The following is a 20732-nucleotide window of genomic DNA, read 5'->3' on the forward strand; positions in this document are numbered from 1 at the left end:
CGCGGTGAACTGCGTGTAGGAAAGTCGCTCGGCCGACGCACCGAAATAGAATTTCGAAATAGACCCAATATTTTCGTCGTCTCGCATTTGCGCCACCTCTCCTTGCCTGCCAGCGTCTTCTCAGTCGTAGTCGTCGTCTTCGTCGTCTTCGTCGTTCGGCGACGTCGTCGGTGCTAAGAACGCGCGAGAAAAGAGGGAAAAAGAGAGGGGAATCGAATGAGAGACGGAGGAGAGACGATCCCTCCTCACCGATCCCTACGTTTCTTCTCCGGCCCGTAAGAGGCTTTGCTCGCCATTCATACCAAGTCGAGTATGCCGATGTTTCGGAAATTTACTCGCCCGAATTTCACAAGAAATCGAATTAGAGCATGGTCCGCGTTTTCGAGACACTTGATCTCGAACAACGAGGACGGTCACGAGCAAAAGAACTTTTTAACCCGAGCGTAGCAATTGATCGTTGTACGAGGTTTCGTTTCTCTCGTTAAATACGATAGATCTTTTTTCCTTTTTTTGGTTTGTGCAAGAATTTTCCTTTCCACTCGAAGGTTCGCGATCGACGACGTTAACCAAAGTGAACAATTAGGGGATACATTTTTGGAGTTTAAACATTTATTAGCCGACCCAGCGGGAAGACGTCCGTTCGAAAAAGGGGGTAATAAATGAAGTGGCTTCCCTCGTTGCTCCTTTTATGGCGTTCCACGCGGTGTCCCATTAGCGCGCGAGAAATATTAGGAACCGTCGTTATGCCGATAACGTAATTGCCCGTAAATCATGAAACAAAGTCACGTGTCGGGGCTTCTACGCCGCTCACCGCATTATAGAAACATAACCGAGGCATTCATGGGGGTAAGTGGATTTTCAGATTACTTAAGGGTATACTGGAAAAAATTGCCGTCCTCTTGCCGCAAACGGTTAAACGATTTCACCAACGCGTAACTGTAAAAATTAGCCTGCGCTCCTTTATCGGTACGTCCGATCTCCAGCTAAATATTCCAAAATATTGCTGGGCCTTCCCGTTCCTACGAACGTTCGAATAGAAGGGAAAAGCGAAAATACCGACGAACGTTTTCGAACAGAGAAACAGTTCGGATCGCGCGAAACGGGCGATCGCCAGTCGCCCGATCGGGAGAAAGAAAATTCCTGAAAATCTTGCGACGATCCGAGGCAATCGAACGGCATGTTGCGAAAAGGGTCAGGGAGCGAGAGCAAGAGAGAAAGAGAGAGAGAGAGACGCGAAAGATCGGATGGGTAGGGAATGGTGGGAGGATAAACGAGTTTGTTTTCTACGATTTTCCCACAACGAACATGGCGATACGCGATAGGCACTGTCCACGTATAGAAAGATAGGTACGTACACGGAATAGCAGAGGACACCATATAAACACCGCAGTACAGTTCCGCGAGCCAGCGATGCGACTAAAGGCAGAATCCCGGTCGTCGTCGGATCCGGCTACGGCCGCTTCGCCTTATACGATGATCGTCCGCCATGAGCGCGCTGCCAGTTGACCACTGCATTTGATGCAAAGAAAGTAAAGACGGCGATCTGCCGATTTAAGAGCAAATGCCACCGTCCGTCTGTCTCCACCGACTCTGCGACTTGATGTCTCTTCTGCGGTTCGATCTCGACACAGAACATCGACTGCTCTCATGTCCATCAAGCGAACCACGCGATTCACGCTTCCTCGCTTTTTCCTCCAACCTTTTGCTTCTCTCGTTTTTTCCCGCATTTTTTTTCTTCTTTTCTTTTTTCGATCGTTCGAATTTTTCACATTTGGACTTTTCGTTTTCTATTTACCTCGTTTGTTCGGACTGTTCTCGATGGAAAAAGCATTGCGATTCGAGGATACTTAGTGTTTTTCGATGGCGCGTATTATCGCGCGACCACCGGTACATTTACGAGATCATTAAACTCACTGAACAACAAACGATTATTCCGATTATCGTTGGTTAACCGAACTCCGAAGTGGAACAATCGAACAATTATTTGGTTGGCCTGCAGCATGTACAATATGTACGATCATGGACAGCAACGTACAACGCGTCGAGCAGCAGCTTGCGCCGTTATCGAATTTTCGACTACGCAAAACAATAACGAATTTAACAAGGAACGCGTAACGATCAGGTTCGATAACAGACTGCCTGTTTATTATCATCGGCGATATTATTACGGACATACGCGCGCCAAGAATCCATGTTTACATGGTTCGATACAAGTCTCCAAACAATAAACGACCCGCCATAGAAGCGACTGCCTTCTAACGATCATTTTTTTTCATCCCAGGCCGGATTTTCTGCAATCTCGTCACGCATCCCTCGTCCATAACGCCTACACTTGTTCTCCCATATTTCTATATCAAACGCGTCACGCGTTCGACGCCTCCTACGATTTCCCATTTCTCTTTTCATGGGTCTTACGCGTTTACAGATGGCAGATAGCTTCGCGAGCTCGAGCTTCCCAGAAACGTGTACCTAAACACGAAAAAAACGACTAATTCTCGGACGTAAAAAGATTTCGGGGAAAACGACGAAATTTGAAAAAACAAATGCAACGACAAGCGAAAACAAAACGGTTTCATTCGTTCCGGGCTATCCATTGCCAGCGCACCTAAAAAATGGAAAAACCAACCTATCAAGGACACAAGCCAGATCGATTTGTTTCCCGCTACGCGTTTTGGAAACATCGGTTCTCAGCGTGGTATATTCTCAACAACGCAGCGGTCTGTCTCTACTGCGTTCCGGGGCTTCGAAAGATACGCGTAGTCCGTGGAAACGAGGACCGCGCGATTACAGATATTTGCGTTAACGACGAAGAAGACGAAAAACGGAAAGATACTCGGGGAAATTCAGCGAGATCCGAGTGTAGAGCTGAGGGGAGATTTCGCGTCGCGGACAGATTAAGTCAAAGAGAGACAGCCAACGGGCAAATAAAGAGAGGATTTTTTCTGAAGTGCCTCTCTCGTCGAGACATTCCGTCCAATTGAACTCAGCCAGCAGTCGGTCGGCACCCACGTCAACCAACAGGCGAAACAACCAGTCGTCGCCGGTATCTTCGCCGCTGTGTAACGCAGTTATTGTTGTGACTGGCTCGCGCTTCGGGTTTCCCGGTTCCTATGGAAAAACGAGGGGCCTCTTCTTCCCTTCCTCCCTTCGACGTTTCCCGTCCTGTTTTCTCTCTCGGCAAGGTAACTTCGACTCGCGAGCACCCCCTTTTCCCCCTTGTCGCCCATCTTTCTCGCTCGGACGCGCTTCGTTGCATCTTTCTCGTGGATGTTCTCTCTTCTTCGTCTGCGCCTCCACCTCCACGCCATCAATCCCCTTCCTCGTGAGCTGCCAACACTGCCAACACCGGCTGCCGCCTCCTCCTACTATCTCGTCCGCGTCCTCGCGCAGCCACGTTCGTTTCGTTTTCGTCTTTCCAGCTTCTTCCATTCTTTTCTGTCTTCTCCGTTCCTCTTCGCTTCTTTCCTTTTATCTCCTTCTCTCTCTTTCTCTCTCTCTCTCTCGTTTCGAGAGGGTGCTTTCGTCCAACCATCCTTGTCTTCCTCGATAATTCCAGACTCGGTTTCTCTAACACGCACAGACGATCGTCGCTTTTTTGGCTGCGAATTGGACGAATTAAGTCGGAGGAAAAGTGGGTATGCCAACTCCTCGCGAGGAGGAGGAAGAGGAGAAGGAGGAGGAGGTGGTGGACGTGGAGGTGGAGGTCTCGGTAGAGCACTCGGGGGCAATAACTCGCGGCGTGTTGTGACTACGCGATGACGGCCAGACCGCTGGTCGCTGCTGTCTTTCTTTTCTTCCGTCATTTGCTCTCTCTTTGTCTGTCTGTCTCTCTCTCTCTCTCTCTCTAGCTTTTTCTCCTTTCTGCTCGCCGTGTCTCTCGCTTCTTGTTTTTTTCCGTTTTATCGTCTCCTCCGGTATGACTCCGTGTTTCACCTGGCGCGGTTTTCACGTTGCATTCGTCTCCGTCGTTTCACGGTTTTCCCCACCGAACGATCGTATCGAAAGAAAGTGGCGCCGACATCTGATCTATTTATTTTGATCTCGACCCAAAATCGCGTGCCTCTTCTCATTTCGAGGTCTCGCGATGTATCAGAAGAAACGAAAAGCGAACATAATAAACGAGAGTTTCGTCGTGTTTCGAACCAGTGCTCGATTGCCTCTCGTTAGCAAAGCAAACACTACGACACGAGGAAAAAACAGACGACGATAACAGACGCAGCCATTGGACAAAGAGTTTCTTTAGAAATTTTCCGAAACTCGAAAAATCGCAAAGTTAGGCAACCAGAAGAGAGCCTCTGTCTCCTGACACACTTGACGTCATCCTATATCGTAATGCTCCCACGAATTCTTAGCTCGTGTTCCAAGGAAAACCCTGTTTCCGTGCAGCGGCCCATTCCCCGTGCATTAACCGTAGCGAAGTGTTCTCGGGTCTGCCAAGATTTCAGTCTCGATACGAACTCCCTCCCACCCCCGACACAAAACGTTTTTCCATCTGTCCGCCGACTGTGTCGGCCCGCTACGGATCAACGCTAAATTCGCGATTCTGGAGCAATGCAATCGGTTCGCCATCTCCCTGTGTCCGCCTTTAATCGAGATCGTCGGTGCCGTTTAACCGAAACCCTTCGACCTGATCGGTCGGAATAGAAGCGAGAAGACGATCGGAGCGTGCACCAGCGATTCTCGAAAAACGAATCGATTACCATACAGAGTACGTGCTTGGCAGAGGAAGATAATGGTTGCTTCGAATACCTTCGCAAATCGCTCGTATCTTCTGCCAATGAGCGATAAGCTCCTTCCGTTCTCTTATGGAACGAGAACGTTCCAAAACGCGGCGGAACAAAGACACGCGACCGGCGTGGACGGTTCTGCTTTGCTTTAGAAAAAAGAAAAGGAGCACGAGGGGAGAAAAAGGAGGAACGCTGCATTCCAACGGGACCAAACGAGGAAGATTAGCCGGTGGGATTACCAAGGGAAGCTCGGATTCGCGGGAAAGCTCGCGACAACCTTGAGCAAGCGCATTCCTCCCCTTGGAAGGGGTTATTCGGAGGAACGACAAAGCTCTCGGAGTTGCGCAAATACGGGTGTTCGTCAAAGGTATCCGATCCAGGAATTATTTAACAAGCCGGAGCAGCTCGGCTGCTCGTTAATTATCAAATTGTCTGACGATTGTACGACCAACCGGAGTTCCATATCAACTTCGCTTCTGTTTCACGAACCCTTCGTTGACACGAAATACTTCCTGGCTAGGGTTCATTGTTCCGCAAATTCGCGCGACATTTCACTTTTTTTATTATTTCAGTAGGATACTTTCGAGCGACCGCAGTTGTTGGATCGTGCTTCCGTGTGGCGAAAACGTTGGTCGAGTCGAAGCTGCGGCTACAGATTTCCTACTTCCTCCTTTTTCCACGTTCGCATTACGTGACCTCTTTCATAGATCCGAATGGGTTCTAGACCGTTCGGAAATAATACTCCGTGAGTAGGTTATTTATAACCGCGACAACGAACCGGACGTCTGATCTACCAGCTCCTAGCCGTGTTGCGTCAGCCGTCTTCTCAAAGTATATTTTTTCGCCCGTGGAAACTGCTCGGCCGACCTTCGCGTATGCAGAAATCGCGCCAGGGTGCTTTCTCGGATCTCGAATAAAAGAAGAATGCCAACGAAGATGGAAGAAAGCGAACGGTGGGCCGCGATAACAGCGGGAAACTCGATCGAGCGAAATCAACGGACGAAAAAAGAACAACACGGCTACCGAAGCGTAAATTGATCATAGTGATCTATAAGCGGTATACGAAACAGAGCAGCATATATTCGTCTGGAATATAGGACAAGCGAAGAAATCTGCGCAAAAGTGGAAGAAAAGAAGAGGCAAGAAAAAAACAAAAGGAAAAGCGCGAGCTCACGGAAGGGTGAAATAGTCAACCGCGTTCGGCATACAAATCGCTGGGCGTATCCGCATGCTGTGGCCGCCGCCAGTCTCGCAGCCGTGATATTCAATCTACGATTCTTTAAGCCGGCTCATCCCTTATTCCGACTAGAAAAGAAGCGTGTGTAGGAAGGGCAACTGATAGAGAGAAGCCGGAGTCGCGGGAGAAGGGATGGCGGCTTAACCGGCAGGGAAAACACATGTTATCGACAGGCTGTCTTTTTTTTGTTGGCTCGTTCGTGGCGGAGGTTGAAATCGAGGTTAAAAAGAAAACGAGAGGAGGTAAAAAAAGGGGGAGCTTGGAGGGGAATCCTAACTCCAACTTTTTACCGAGTTTTTAACGAGATACCGAAGCGTTTTCCACGGGATAGTAGAAAAGGGTAGACGAGTCGAGTGGAGAGAGACCCGGAGAATCGTGTTTCTCGGAACGCTGCGTCGCAGTTTAGGCTGCTTTTTTCCCCTACTTTCGCGCAGGCTTTCTGATAACAAGGAGCGAGGTTCGTCCTCTCCGATGGATCGATCGATCAACCGCTTATACCGTGATTATTACGACACTATGGATCGAGCGGTCTGTCGCACAGGTCGCGAAGCGCGTGCGTTGATTTCAAGTTTGAAACCTTGAATTTCGCGAAAGCGGGTCGCGGCTTCGAATTGTTGCCAGCTACCAGTCATTAAAGATTAACGATATCTTAACATTCACCTCGTTACCGTGATACGCGACCATAAAAATATTCATCGTGAGTTCCGTTTCGCGTTTGCAAAAAAAAAAAAAAAAAACGATTGGTCTTTTTGACGATGGAAGGATCTTTTGGCGATTTTGAGCGGGAAGAAAAATCGACGAGCCCGAAGGGACAATCGAGGCATCGTTAATCACGTGAACATTTGTCCGTGGCAGAAATAGTCAAGCGTCAGAAATGCGCCGGTACGATAATAATATGCCCGTAATTCAATCGTTGATGGCGACAAGCGATAGCAAATTATCGCATTGTATTCGGGAACATTGATTGTCCTACGGCAACTGTTCTGCCAGCTGTGCCAATTTCGTGAATCCCAATCCTGTACGATGAGACGGAACACCGAAGGGAAAACATTTCCGCAAACGCCATCGAATTGCGAACACCGGCCAATTCCCCAGCGGAGAAAAGCGGACCATAAATTTCGCGAGCTGGACGATATTAAAACTTTTCTTCCTTCCAGAAATGATGCATGTCGTTCCTTATCACCGACCACGGAGATTCGTCGCGATTCGTGGACATTAATCAGCCACGAGTTTCACATTTTTGGAGAAGCTCGTCGTTTTTGAAACCGAGAACGTTCCTTCGCGTATGATTCGTTCTTTTGCGAAACATTCCATCGCCGGCCACAATTCGACGAAATTCGCGCGATAAGAGGATCGCGAGGATAGATCTTATCGCGTCGTTCCGTGATAATATCGAGGTTTCGTTATTGTGGAAAAATCTCTGCTATGTTCGCGAACGGACAGGCGGACTGTGCGCCGTGCCGTTCACGAACCATCGATGCGGTTCACCGTTCACTGATCGCTTGTCGTTCGGATCGCTAAAAATAATCACGCTCGAGTGACCGGCCACGTTAGATCGGCAGTCGCCCAGCAGTCTACTCGATCGTCGACATAGCGAACGACATGCCGCAATTTATTCCGTGTTCCAGTTCGTACCGTTGAATCGGCCGCTCGACATAGACCTGCGTCCATTTATCATGATCGAATTATTACGTTAAACCTGAACGTATTAACGCGTTGAGGCTGCTATTCAAATTCTATTCCAAAGTACGCGTATTACGTTTTGTTGCAGCACCGATCATCGATTCGAGATTATAAATTTTACTTCGAAAGGAGGTTTCATCGTTTCTTCGTTCTTTTCTATCTACTTACAAACGCTCTCGAAAGTCGAGAAATTCCAACGGAAACGTGGCATTTCCACGGACCAATGAAAGGGCGTGACAAGGCGGTGTCACGCTCGATCCAATTGCCGATCCCTCGTCCTGACTCTTTCGCCAATTAATCTTATCTGTAAATTAATTTTCTAAAGGAAAGAATGAACCGAGCCGTGGAACGCGAACGAGAAACGATCCGAGTGTCGCGCAGTGAACGCATCGCAGCGCATCGCTACAATCGCATTCCGGGTAAACTAATTTCGATGCGAGCGAGCCAGGTGGAGCGCAGCATCGAGAGCACCGGTTCTCCAGATCGGCGGCGGATCACCTCGGAGACCTCGTGCTCGAGGCTGGATCGCCGGCCGCCCAGCAGTCTACCTGCTCGCCGCTACGGTGTATACACACACCACACGTGTGGTCCCCCACCCTGACCACTCGCATACCCCACCTCTAGCTATGCACGTGCGTGTGCGACCGTCTGTCTGTGCGTGAGCCACCGTCCACAGTCCACGGTATATAGAGCGTACCTGCGGGTTCCTCTGAGTATGGGCACAGGGCCGTACGTGCTCTGGATACGTACGTGCCGATTTCCCTCCTCCTGCCCGCCTCGCGGGCCCACTTCTCTCCCTTATTCCTTCCTTCGTTCTTCCTTCCTCTTTCACCCAGTCCTTTCTTTCGCTTTGCTTTGTCTCTCCATCTCTCACTCTCTATCCGTCTCTTTGCTACTCCTCCTGATGCCCTTGTGCCTTACTCCCCTTCCTTCGACGATCAATCTCGTGTCCCATGTACGAGCTCTGTTCCCGCTAAGTTGCCAATTATGCTTTATCGATCGACTATCACGAGACACCGACTTTCGCAGAAATGAATAGTTGAAATTCTCTTTGATCGAACCAGGCATTTCATCTAGCTAATTCACGTTAATTACATCGCGCTAATCCATCGTCGGTGAGCGTACAACGGAATAGGAGATGGGAAAGAACGAAGTCAACGCTGACCCATATACAATTTCCAAAATACGTAGTCGCGAGCGATAAATGAAAGTCGCTTCTATTAATTTCACGGTCGGTTCGTAGTCGCGTCGCAACAGTAACAGGTAAAGGTTGGCATGGGGGCATCGCATTGCCCGTTACTCGTTTTAAACAGAGGCATCCAATATCGTCTACGCGATTAGCCACTTGAAAACGCGTAGCCAAAGGAACGAACCGAATTTCAACGGCGCGCTCGTTTGATCAAAAGTGTCACAGCAAGACGATCGTTATTTTCGAAGGATCGGTCTTTTAACTATCTGCCCGAAGCACCGTTGCACCATAGCACCGTTGCACCGTGCACCGACACTCGATGGTGCGTCCTACATACACCCGTCGAACGCAACGATAATTGACGTCAATTAATTTCTATAGTAATTCGTTGCTTCGCAGGCGACAGCTGCGCAGCCTCGACCAAAGATTTCTCTATCTAGCAGTAGATGAAGTTGTGAAAATCAACGCGATTGCATTTTCGTTTCCTGGTGAAAATGCCTGAAAATTGGAGCTTTCTGATTAGACTTGGTTCATGCAGAGAACAGCAGCTCCCTACCGAGAAATTACAAGTATCGAAACGATTAACCAGCACCCGCATGTGCTTGCATCGCACGCTCGACGGTACTCGCGGTAAATGCCAAAATAACTCGTAGCCCTGAACGTTGCGCGCGTCCCTTTTAGGACCTGTCATCGTGCCGACACATTGCGCCCGAAGATTCTAGTCTCTTGCGCGATAACGCAATATCGCGTGTGCCACAAGAACGATCGAAGGAACGAACCAACGAACCAGATATCGCGCCGCTGAACTCGTAGTTACACCATAATGCGCAATCGCTGCATACACGGTGCACGATCTAAGAATAGCACGTAGAAATTTCTGCGAACGCGAGCTCTTAATCTGCCCGACGAGACCGCTTCCGAAAAATGGTCGACACTATGGTTATTCGATCTGTGCTCGGTTACCTTTCCCGATTTCATCGGCTTTACAGGTTCTGATATAAATAGGGTTAGTAATTAGTCCCGTCTAACGAACGTTGTGTTACGATGTACCAAGACAACGACGATAGATCGTGCGACATTTTGCCGCACATGACTAAACGTTTCCGCCTTTTTAAACTACAGATACGACTTTAAATACCCTGTGCTTATCGCTCTCGAGATTACGCTTGGAAGTTCATCAATCGTAGGAGTAGTCATTTAAACGGAGACGAACGATGTTGACCCGAAACAATTCGGTGCTGGTACCTTTTCACGATTCGCAGTTAGTTGCAATTACTATCAGAGAACTCTTATTTACGAAGATGTGATTCACATCTCTGATCATTGATCACTGCCGAAACGGAGATTCGACATGCGAATTCGTTAATAGCTCTCGATGGATTTCAAGCTGCAAGTAGCGGCAGATTCTTGTACCGTGCAACCTGTATCCCCAAGAGAGTCGTCCGGAATCTCGTAGAAGCCTGAAGAAAGACAAGCGCTCCCTTGGAAGCAACGGATCGCGTTGGCCAAAGGCGAGAACAACCGTCGAGATACGATAACAGTCGCAGGTATCCGAGGGACTCGGGGCGCGTGACGACGAGGATAGTCGCGCGCGACACGACTATGCTCTCGATATTCCGTTTTTCTTCGCCCGCTGTCTCACTCGGGTGGCATGGCCGAGTGTAAGCCAACAGAAGTAAGGACGGGTTTCCGATTAAGGCCTTATAATTGACGTCCCGGGTCCCCCCGTCTGGCTTAGTCACCGGCAACTGGGAGAAGGGCTGGCGGACCCGCTTTTGCGGATCGCGGATCAACGAACCGTCGCGTCGCCGGACACCAGAAGCGTTTGCGCCTCTTTTCACGCCCAACTTCTGCACCCCTCGTTTCCTACGAGTCATACGCTTTTCATTTTGGAAAAGTGGTTTATTTAAAAATCTGCTCTTCTCAAGAAGATACTTTGAAAACGCTTAACAAAGCAAAATCAAATATTCGAGAGAATCGTTAAATAAGAGTGAAATAATTCTCGATAAGAAAAGACTGGAGGTTCCAGGTTTACGAGATTTTTTAACGATCTGTGACTAAGATTCGACGAGATTATCAAGATTCGAAGCTCCCGAGAATCCAATTTACCCCTCAACGTTCAGACGTACATGATAAATCGGTTTAAGCGGAGGCAGAGGAGCCGAGTCTCTAGCCGAGTGGGACGGCTCCTCTCCGCTCTTCACGAAACGAGATACTCCAAGGCTTGATAATGGGATAAGTCCCGGAAACTTTCGATACGCGTCAAGGCGGATGTGTAATACGCACAGGTGAAGAGGGTTTGGAGCTGGGCTGCTGGGCAAACGAGCGCAACAGTTCCGAAGTCGTAAACGAGACGAGGAAAGTGGACGACGAAAACGACGCTAACGACGCTGGAGCCGAGTTACTCCGAAGAAGTATCAAAGAACTTTCCTCCCTTTGCGCCGTACACAGCAGCAAGCCCGATCGAAAAATGTCCGACATATTTGCAAAGCGTCCGCTTTACGAATAAAACAGAATCTGAACGAACGTGCTTCGAATAGATGACGCTTCGGTCGATGCTTCGATTTTATCGATCTCGCTACGTTGATCTCCTTTAACGTGTGTTGCGCAAATTTCTCAAAACGCTGCTCATTAACTCGCCTGTATCGGAACGTACGAACAACGCTAATTCCGACTCGACGTTATCTATGCGATCACGGCGGTATCGATAACTCGTCTCAAAATGTCGCAATACACTAAGGTAATACATTATTCCTAGCTGTGACTAATTCGAGTAAACTAGTAGATGATAAATATTCGAGGAAACGTCTCGATGGATCGAAGAGTTGGAAAACGCGGTGTGTTACAGGTCGAAACAGGGAGACCACATGTGCGCGACGAGTTGAAACGGAACATCGGCTCGTCAAAAGTCTCACAGATGTTCTGTGACGAGCTACTTTCGATATCTAAAGCCGAGTCGACCAAGGCGCACAACTTATCGCGATAAATCAAGTGGCGGAAGGTCGCCGCCACGGTAGTCATCGGACAGCGCGAACAAGTCTTTGGCCGGGAATCGTCACGGAGGGAACGAGCAGGCAGTCGAGTGGAGCGCGTTGAACCGCGGGCAAATTGGACCACCTTCAAAACTCGAGACTCGTTACGCTCGTTCTGGCGTCGAGTTCCGGTGGAAATGCCCGATCACGTCGTCATCGTAGTCGTCGACGGTCGCCTGTTCGGAAAGCCGACGAGTGGCTCGTAGTCGGACGCTCGCGTGAGCGAGCGAGCGAACGAGCGAACCACGCACGCCGACTTGAAGGCGATCCAACTTACGTGGCGGTTTAAATATACGCGTGTTCGCGTCTCGATTACGCGCCTCGAGGAAAGCACCTCTTCTCTTCTACGTGGGCGTACTCGTGTAGCCAGAAACGAGTCTCAGATACGATAAGTAATAGCGTCAAAGCTTGGTTACAATTTATTGTTCACGGTTCTAACTGTCTGGAATGATTTTGCCGAAGCCGAAAGACGTTCTACAAGCTTGTATCGCGCGCGGATTAGGTTTCTAACGGACGGCAAACTGCGTTTTTTCCATCATATATAATCCGACCGTATCGAAGAAACGTCATGGTGGTTCAACGTCTAAGCATCTGTGCGTATGATATCCAAAAAATCAGGATACCAGATATCGTATCGGTGGAAGATTTTTCGACAGAATCCAGGCCGACGTATAGCGCGTTTTCGATAGGATCGTTGAATGCGAGAATACGCTCACGCGTGAAAATAATAGCAAGAGTTGAAGCATACGCATCCGTAAACGCGACGCGATGCGATACGAGACACGGGGGGTCGCGAATCAAAAGCACGCAGCTGCAATAACTCCCGATCGTTCTCAATAGTCGTTTCTTCGGTCGAGAGCGAAGCTCTTAGATTAATGGGCTAGAGATGATAATCGTACTCACCGTAATCCGGTCGAATGACAGCCTGCACCGCCTGTTCGTTCTTCTTGCTTCGTATCACCGGCTCACCGAGGATCGTGAAGTTTCTGGGTCCCACGCGATTCACAAACACTAGATACACTTTACCCCTCTTAATATTGGCTCGCACCACACCACTCTGATTATCGCGTTGCTGCTGCTGTTGTTGTTGTTGTTGTTGTTGCTGCTGCTGCTGCTGCTGCTGCTGCTTCCCATCGTTGTCGTAGCCACAGACCGTCGACTTGCCGGGCGCCGATTTGTCTCGAAAGTGCAGCCTGACGCTGTCGTTCTTTTGCAACGGCTGGAAACCGGGCTGGCTTTTGTATACTTGCTTCACCTCGAACGTCACCGCGTAGTTCGAGCCTGGTTTCCTCACAGAGGACATGCTTCTCGCTTTTCCCTCGAACACCGTTGGCGCTAGATAAGCTCTGTTCCCAACGTCCACGTCAGGACACCAATTCTGACCGCGACAACCCTTGTTCCGGCATCTTCGTCGCTGTTCTCTCGGCGAGTCCGCTTTCGTACGGTTCTTTGGTCGTTGCTTGGTCGATCTGATGACACGCGGCCTCTCCATCGACGATTCGGTTCCGGACGAACGCAGGATCGGTGTTTGCGTGGACGAGTGACGAGGTAGCTGGGTCAATCCGGTCTCCTCCATCTTTGGATAAACGTTCGCCGTCTCGTCATCTAGACGACGGTTGACCCGCTTCGACGATGATACGAACACGTCGCGTATCGAGTCATCGAACTCTTCCTGAGTCGTGTATCTCTTCGAAGCATCCTGGGAACGAAGGTTTCCCACTGGGAAAGTCGGAGTTCGATAACTGCCAGAAGCTTGCTCGATCGTCGACGATGGACCCTCGTCACCGATCTTCTGGTACGTCCACGAATCCGATGCAACGAACAGTTTATCATTCTCGGTGGCGAGTTGCAAGTTCGAGGGGAATCTTCTCTCTTGCTGTTCCTTCCAAAGTTGTTCGGATCGTTGGTTAAGCCGTGACGTTGGTTGAACGTCGTCGTCAACCGGTAATTTGTAATCTCGCGTAGGTTGGGCGAGGGTCTGGTCGGCTGTTCGATGCTCGCGTATATCGATAGTTCGCGTAACGAAGTTCCAAGTTGGTAAACGGTAATCGAGGGGCTTTTCAACGGCGGCGATGCTCATCGATGGTGGATGGTCGCTGGTGGTCCTCGTCGACGTCTCCTCGAGGGAGTTCCAATTGGCGGGGGGTGCCGCAGCGAGCGCCAGTGCGCCCCACCAGCCGCTTAAGATCCCGGCCAAAAACAGAGACGCCCACATCATCCGACCTGCTTGCTGGTTTAATCGGGGGTGAGGTCGACACCTCGGTCACCCCGAACGCAGCACACACCACTCTCTCTCTTTCTCTCTATCTCTCACACACACTCTCTCTCCCCTCTCTCTCTCTCTCTCTCTGTCGCTTTCTCTCTGGTGCTTTCTCTTCTCTTTCTTTGTTCGCGAATTCGCCTAAAAATCTCGCGAGAAGATCTCTTTCGCTATCGATATCGCGTCCCTCTCCTCCTGTCTCTCGCACGCGTTCAATCTTCAGCGAAGCCTCATTCGCTCGGAAACTGCTGTCCTCGCGACCCCTTCGTCTACCAAGGTCTCCTTCCTTCCGTAGACGACTGTCGTCGAATAATGAGAATCGCTCGTTCACGAGGTGTTGTACCACCGGCAGCAGCAAAACATCGGGACTTCCATCGGACAGATTCTCAGCTGTCTGCTCTTCGTCCAGCCTAGTACCGTCCTCTTCATCCTTGATGCCTCGGGATGGATGCGACAGGAACACCGCGGTACGAATTCGTACTGCGTCTATTCGCGATTATCGCAAACGATCACGACCGCCGGCTACTGCGATTGTACTCCCTCTAAACCTCATCGAGAAGTACAGTTCAAAACTCGCGATCATCCTGTCGATCGATGGAGAATAACATCCTGCTCGCGATTTCTTGTATCCGTAACAGGCGCCGTCGTCCCTTCTTAATGTTGTGCCTGCGTTGTAAATAGTTTTGTTTATATACGCGACACTCCTATATTGAAAATAATAGAGTACTTCTACGACTTTTTCGTTGGATTTCAAACCTTTTTCGGATCGATCGAGAGACTTGGTTCTCCAAATCGACGATCGTTGTATCCTGTGCGTACACGTCGAATCGACTACTCCTTCATTGTATGTTCGACCTGTTCGTCCTGTTCGACCGTATTTGATTTTGGTTTTTTTGGAGCACTCTCCCGGTGGCGAGTCGGCCGCACTGTTTCCGTATCTCGAAATAAATTGTCGAGAATTGATAAAGAATTTCGCGCCACCCCCGATCTCGTGGCTCGGTCTCTCGTCGTATCACGTTGCACTCCGAACGAGGAAAAGCCGAGGATGATGACACACGACGTAGGAAGGAGCGGAATAAGAAGAAGAAGAAGAGGACGAAGCAGAAGAAGAAGACGACGACGACGACTACGACGACGACGACAACGACGACAACGACGACGACGACGACGACGATGACGACGAAGAAGAAGATCAAGAAACTGTCGGCTTCCTCTGACCAGCCAGAGAGACACACTATTTAAATATACTCACGAGGCTCTCGCGCGGTTGGTAGTGTCGACCGTCGAAGTCTAGCCCTTGCGCGACGCACTTCACTGTTCAGTTTTACCACACGATTCTTCCGCCTCCTCCTCCCCGTTGCCGTCCAGACTTGTCGACGTTTCGCGGTGATCGCGGCACTAACGTCGTCGACGACGACGACAACGATCGCGCACGTCAACGAATCGCGAGTAACGTAAGAACGGGAACGAGCGAAACACGAAACGCTGGTTTGCGAGCGAAAATTCTCGGCAGACGGTGAACGGAGCAACGAGCGTGGTCGTCGGATTCGCGAGGAGGAGCGACCGAAGAGACGATCGTAGTACACGGTTCAACTTCGACACCGATTCTACGATGGCAACGATGCTTCTGTCGGTTGTGCTGGATGGCGGGCACGCGTTCGGTTAATATCGTGCGGGGGATCGGCGCGTGTGTTGCACGCGGCATGCACGAGGAGCCTCGTGTCACGTCGAGGCGGAGAAGGGATTGTCGGTGGCCCCGCGTCGGGCGCGCGCGACGGTTCAAATTAGACTGAACGGCCCGCTCGCGCAGCCCGAGGCCGGCCACAGCGCCAGCGACTCCTGGCGGACGCCGGTCGAGGCTCTGCGCGCGCACCGACCGAAGCGGCGACACCGAGAACCCCGCGCTCGCTACACTCCACTCTACACACAGCCAGACGCCAGACCACGGGACCTTTAAGAACCTGTGTAACGACGACCTAACAACCGAGGAACCGCACGCGTGATCCTTCTCTTTCTTCTCTCTCTCGCGTCTCCTTCCTGACTGCACACACACAATCACCATGTGTCTCTCTCGCACCTTCACTCTTCCATCCAACTTCATCTGTCTCCAATCGTGAGTACCAAACATAAATGTCCTCTTTGTTACGCGACCGCCCTCCTTTTTTTTGGTTAGGTTATACATTCGCGTAATTCTGATTGCTATCACGAATCTCCGTCTTAGTTATCTACTCTCGCGATGCGTTGAACGCGAAACTGCGTCACGAGAGGCAGGATAGAGACGAGGATCGCGATGTTTTCACTCGATATTCACTTGTTCATAACGCACTATAATCCGAGCGCGTAACGTTAATCGGGATGCATCCGCGCCAAAAGTTCGCGCATTAAAGATGGCGGTCGCGTCATTAACGGTACACTCGTGAAATGATTCGAAGCGTCTTTATGCGCTTGTTGCACCATGCTTCGCGTTACAAATTCCATTCTTCGTTTTACGTCGTATTTTCACGCGGTGTTGACGTACACGGAGGTTCTACTGACCCTCGTCACGTTTATTTTTTGTTTACGCTTTTTGTGGAGGTTTCACTTTGCTCGGTGCGCTAAGGCGACATGGTTCAGCGCACAATAAGCGCCTTTCTCCGTCTCTCTCTGTCCTCTACCTCGACGTTAGATTGTCCTTCGTTCAGACATTTATAAGTACAATCTAGTGGACGACGTTGTTACTTTTTATCCTTCCCTTCTTTTTTTTTTTATGCTTATTTATGTGCCGAGAAAATCTCGTTCGCAGCCATGAAATGCACATCAGGTTCTCTCGTTAGTAGTATCATTTTTATTTCGATTTCTCTCGATACTGTTTTCCTTTACACCGACAAAATGTGATTTCAAGCGTGCTTCGTGTTTCTATACAATGACGTACGATACTTCGATTTTTAACGCATGAATATACGCGAGACGTTGCGTCGTTGTGATTATTGTTATTGCGCAATTAACGTCGACAGTTCTCGTAATTTCTGGTAAACATTGATATTTTAACCCGTAATACGAGTTAAATCGGCCCATACGCGTACACGGCAACAATGTTTTCAAAATAGATAGAACTTTGTTTTCACTCGGGCTGTATTCGCGTTTCGGCGGACGTCGTTTACCTTAGATCGCAACGTTTCCGATGAAATATACGCTAGCTGGGATTTCTCCGATGTTATTTGCTACGAATAGTTTCAAATTAGAACGCAAATTAATACCGTACTTCAATATTTACCTGCTCTTGGAAGACAGGTCGAACAATCGAATACGTTCGGGCATAATGACGAAGCACTTATTAAAATCAACACCGGCTACAACGGCACAGGCCCAGAGTGCAATCAGGTTGCTCCTATAAAACGTTAAACTGTTACGAATCACAGACTGCGTTCAGAGCCATTATCCGAGTCTCGAGGACATTTCGCTTTCTTCGTGTCTCGTCCCCTCCAGCCTGCCCGTTCCGGCGCTCTTTTACGCTCGGTGTTCGACGGGTCGTTCCTCCTCTTCTTCCACGCTCGCGCCTTTCAGCGTCATCGGGCCACCGAAAATAAAGTCTTCCTTCGTTTCCCTGCCGTTCCTTCTTGCGCCCCCTCGTTCCCTCCGCATCGCGCCGTGCTTCCGACTCGAATATACGAACGCACCAGTAGTCCCGGAGAGGTTTTTAAAAGAGAGAGGGAGCACCAACGACGTTCAAGAGGAACTCTCCTCGAGAGCTGCCAATCAAACGACCCGCCAAGAGAGTCGGCCTCTTAAACGGGTAGTTTTTCACACTCGTTCCGTGACAGATTAATTCCGAGTTAAATAGCGACACTTAAGCGTGCCGCGTCATAATTAACGTTTTCATTTCGTTCTCCTCTACGCTGCCATTTACGCGGAACCTCCCGCGGTGGTTTCTTTCTTTACCGCACGAACCATCGTAATTTTGCATTTTCAACCGTTCCGCGTCCTATCGTCCTACCGCTTCGACCGTATCGTTTTCGAGTGCTTAAATAATAAATAGAAACAGTTGGCGATCGGCTATATTCCGCATATCCGAACGTTAAATAACCGCGTGTTCGAATTCGGCTGATTAATCGGCGCCGTTTCGCTCTGTAGCTGAATATTTACGGCGCGTTCATCAGGATAATGCATCAGTGACACGATGGTCCTTCATTATCTCTCGCTGATGGGATCGAAACATTCTGCACCGCGTTTTATTTTCGCTCAAATGACCGGAAATGACATGCTGCAAATAAATTCCGCGTATCCAGTATCCTTAAATGAATTTCCTTCCTACTTGGGTATCTCGGCCGTCCTCTTTTAATCTGCACGACAATGCATAAATCACAGCATGGATTTTCCCAACGAAACCACGGCCGTATTCCGATGGCACGATTTTTCAAGCGGAACACTCGTTCTTGCAGCGATGTCGCGAATTGATTCTTCCGATTTTTTCGCTTATCACATGGTCATCCGGTGATTACCAGAATGCTCCTGAACACGAGTGGAATGGGGTCTAAAATGTGTTTGATGTCGACATGCAGTTACGTGTTTGGAAGGGGGTTAGATCGTTGGAACGCGTGGTATTCGTTTAACGATCGCCAAACGATCGATCGCCGAGCAAGAAGTGGGAGGAAAATGCGGAATGAGACACATTATACGATATAGCGTTACACGTCGACTATCTCGCGCACATAAACTGAACCCGAGGCATTTTGTTGCACGAACGACTTACCTCGTTCTCACGACACTCCTCTAATTCGATTAATATATCCACCCTCCATCTCTAAGAGACGAACGGGTTGACTTACGTTGCACTAATTTATGCACGGGGGATGTTCGACAAAAGTTCCGGAGAATAAATTATTTGCCAGACGATGGAAATATCGTCTCCAACGGGGAGAAAGCTTTCGGGGAACCGATCTTGGAGAATCGATGTACCTTGAAAATATTTTGAAAAGTAAGAACGACATGGGAAATGTCGACCTGTGTGCTTTTCGCTGACTTACATTAGAAGTCCCTAGATCGAACTACGTGTATAAGTACGTGGTGCACAGATCATTGCGTCGTTTTGTTCCTGGTTCCTGAAACCGCTCCACGAATACACGAACCTTCCCGTTCATAGTCGGAAAGAAAATAACCCAGTGTCGCGTATGCATCCGTAATATCTTTATCGAACTGGAATGATGAGATGCCCTGCGGAACAGGGGAAAAGCAAATATTTATCGGCGAACCGGTAAAATTTCCTGAGATTCAATTGGCTGACGTTTTACGTGCTTATATCGAAAAATTTCGGAGCAGCGACATAGAAAAGTAGGTACCTACACTGTAGAAAAGTTCGGAGCAGAAGCGAATAAAACAAGTCCTGGTTTGAACAGAATTGGAAATGCACAGTAGAAAAATACTTCCTAAATATCGAAACAATTTTGCTGAATGTAAACTACAACCGGTTCCGGTAGGGGAGTGCTGTGATTCAACGCGCGAGATAAAACCTCGCGTCGAACGAGAATCAATTGGTCACCGTGAGAAATCAAGATCGTGAACTCTCGATCGTTCGCCGGTGATCGAGAATGTGGTACGCAGTTTGTCCGACAAACTGGTGTCGAGATCGACAAATAACCCTTCTGAAACTGTTGACGCGATAAGGTTAAGAAGGGGAAAAGAATCGTTTTCAATGAAATGTAAAAAATTAAACCAGTCGAATACCGAGTACTACGGAAAAATTGAAAAATTCTCCAACGTAAATGCACGGAATCCGGATGATTACACCGAAGGGAGTGAAACTATCAGATGATAAATGCAGCTACAATGTGTTATCTTATACAGTTTTAAAGACAACAAGTTACGACCCCGAGTACTATAATTTAATATTGAAATGCGTTCGACCTTGGTGTCCATCGATGTTCTGGGCCATTCTTTTTTTTTCATCGATCACATCCTGCGCTTTCCGTAGTCACCAGGGCATACATATTGCTAATTGCACAGTACAAGAACAAGAATCCTGACATTTCCAAAATCACGGTGATTCCCAGCTTCGCGGTATCTTTATTGCTTCAGCGCCTATTACAGAAATTACAGCTGGGAGAGGTACAATTATTGAGATATATAATATAACGAGCGAATCTCCGAAGAAGTTACAAAATACGTATCTACGCGATAAAGTGCTTTCTAGGAGAAAACGTACGATCGACTAGCGACAAGAGAGGAAAGTAAAGGAGGAAGCAAGTTTTTAGTAACTAGCAAGAACAGCTCGCCAACAGATTATCGACAAACACTTTCGATATTGGCAAATTGCTCTTACTGGGCATCCGTTGGCACTCTCTCTTCTTCCTTCCCTCTCCCTTTAGGTTGATCTCTGTGTAGGTTCGCCTGGTGAGCTTGCTGCCAGTCGAGAACCATGTCGTTCGCCCACAGGAGAAGTTAAATCGAATCCGCTAACTGCAGCCTAAGAACAAACCGGAAGGGACGAGAAGAGAGAGGGTGGACGGTCTCGATACGCGGCTAACTTTCGTGGAAGTTTGATGCTTCGTAAATCAATGGCCATTCGTCGGGCCACGTTAAATTATTCTCGGCTCGGCGCACCTTCCCTTCGATAGAAGATTCTATGGAT

At 49.0% G+C, this 20732-nt stretch overlaps 1 protein-coding gene across 3 annotated transcripts in view; it reads right to left on the reverse strand.

The window, feature by feature from the left end:
- The window catches only part of LOC117232126 (protein vein), a 207090-nt gene extending 190589 nt beyond the window's left edge, over positions 1 to 16501 (reverse strand). The window contains exons 1-2 of one of the 3 annotated variants that reach the window (XM_033491299.1): positions 14885 to 16501; positions 12772 to 14794 (exon numbers count right to left, since the gene is read on the reverse strand). In XM_033491299.1, the coding sequence (XP_033347190.1) occupies positions 12772 to 14086 (1315 nt within the window). In that variant the 5' untranslated portion in view covers positions 14087 to 14794; positions 14885 to 16501. Of the gene's footprint in view, positions 1 to 12771 lie in introns of all 3 variants that reach the window. The other 2 variants (XM_033491300.1, XM_033491298.1) reach the window with 2 other exon arrangements.
- Between the last annotated feature and the right edge of the window lie 4231 nt (positions 16502 to 20732).

Source organism: Bombus vosnesenskii, unplaced genomic scaffold (genome assembly GCF_011952255.1).
Source record: "Bombus vosnesenskii isolate JDL3184/JDL3185 unplaced genomic scaffold, Bvos_JDL3184-5_v1.1 scf7180000013285, whole genome shotgun sequence".
NCBI classification, from domain to species: Eukaryota; Metazoa; Arthropoda; class Insecta; order Hymenoptera; family Apidae; genus Bombus; species Bombus vosnesenskii.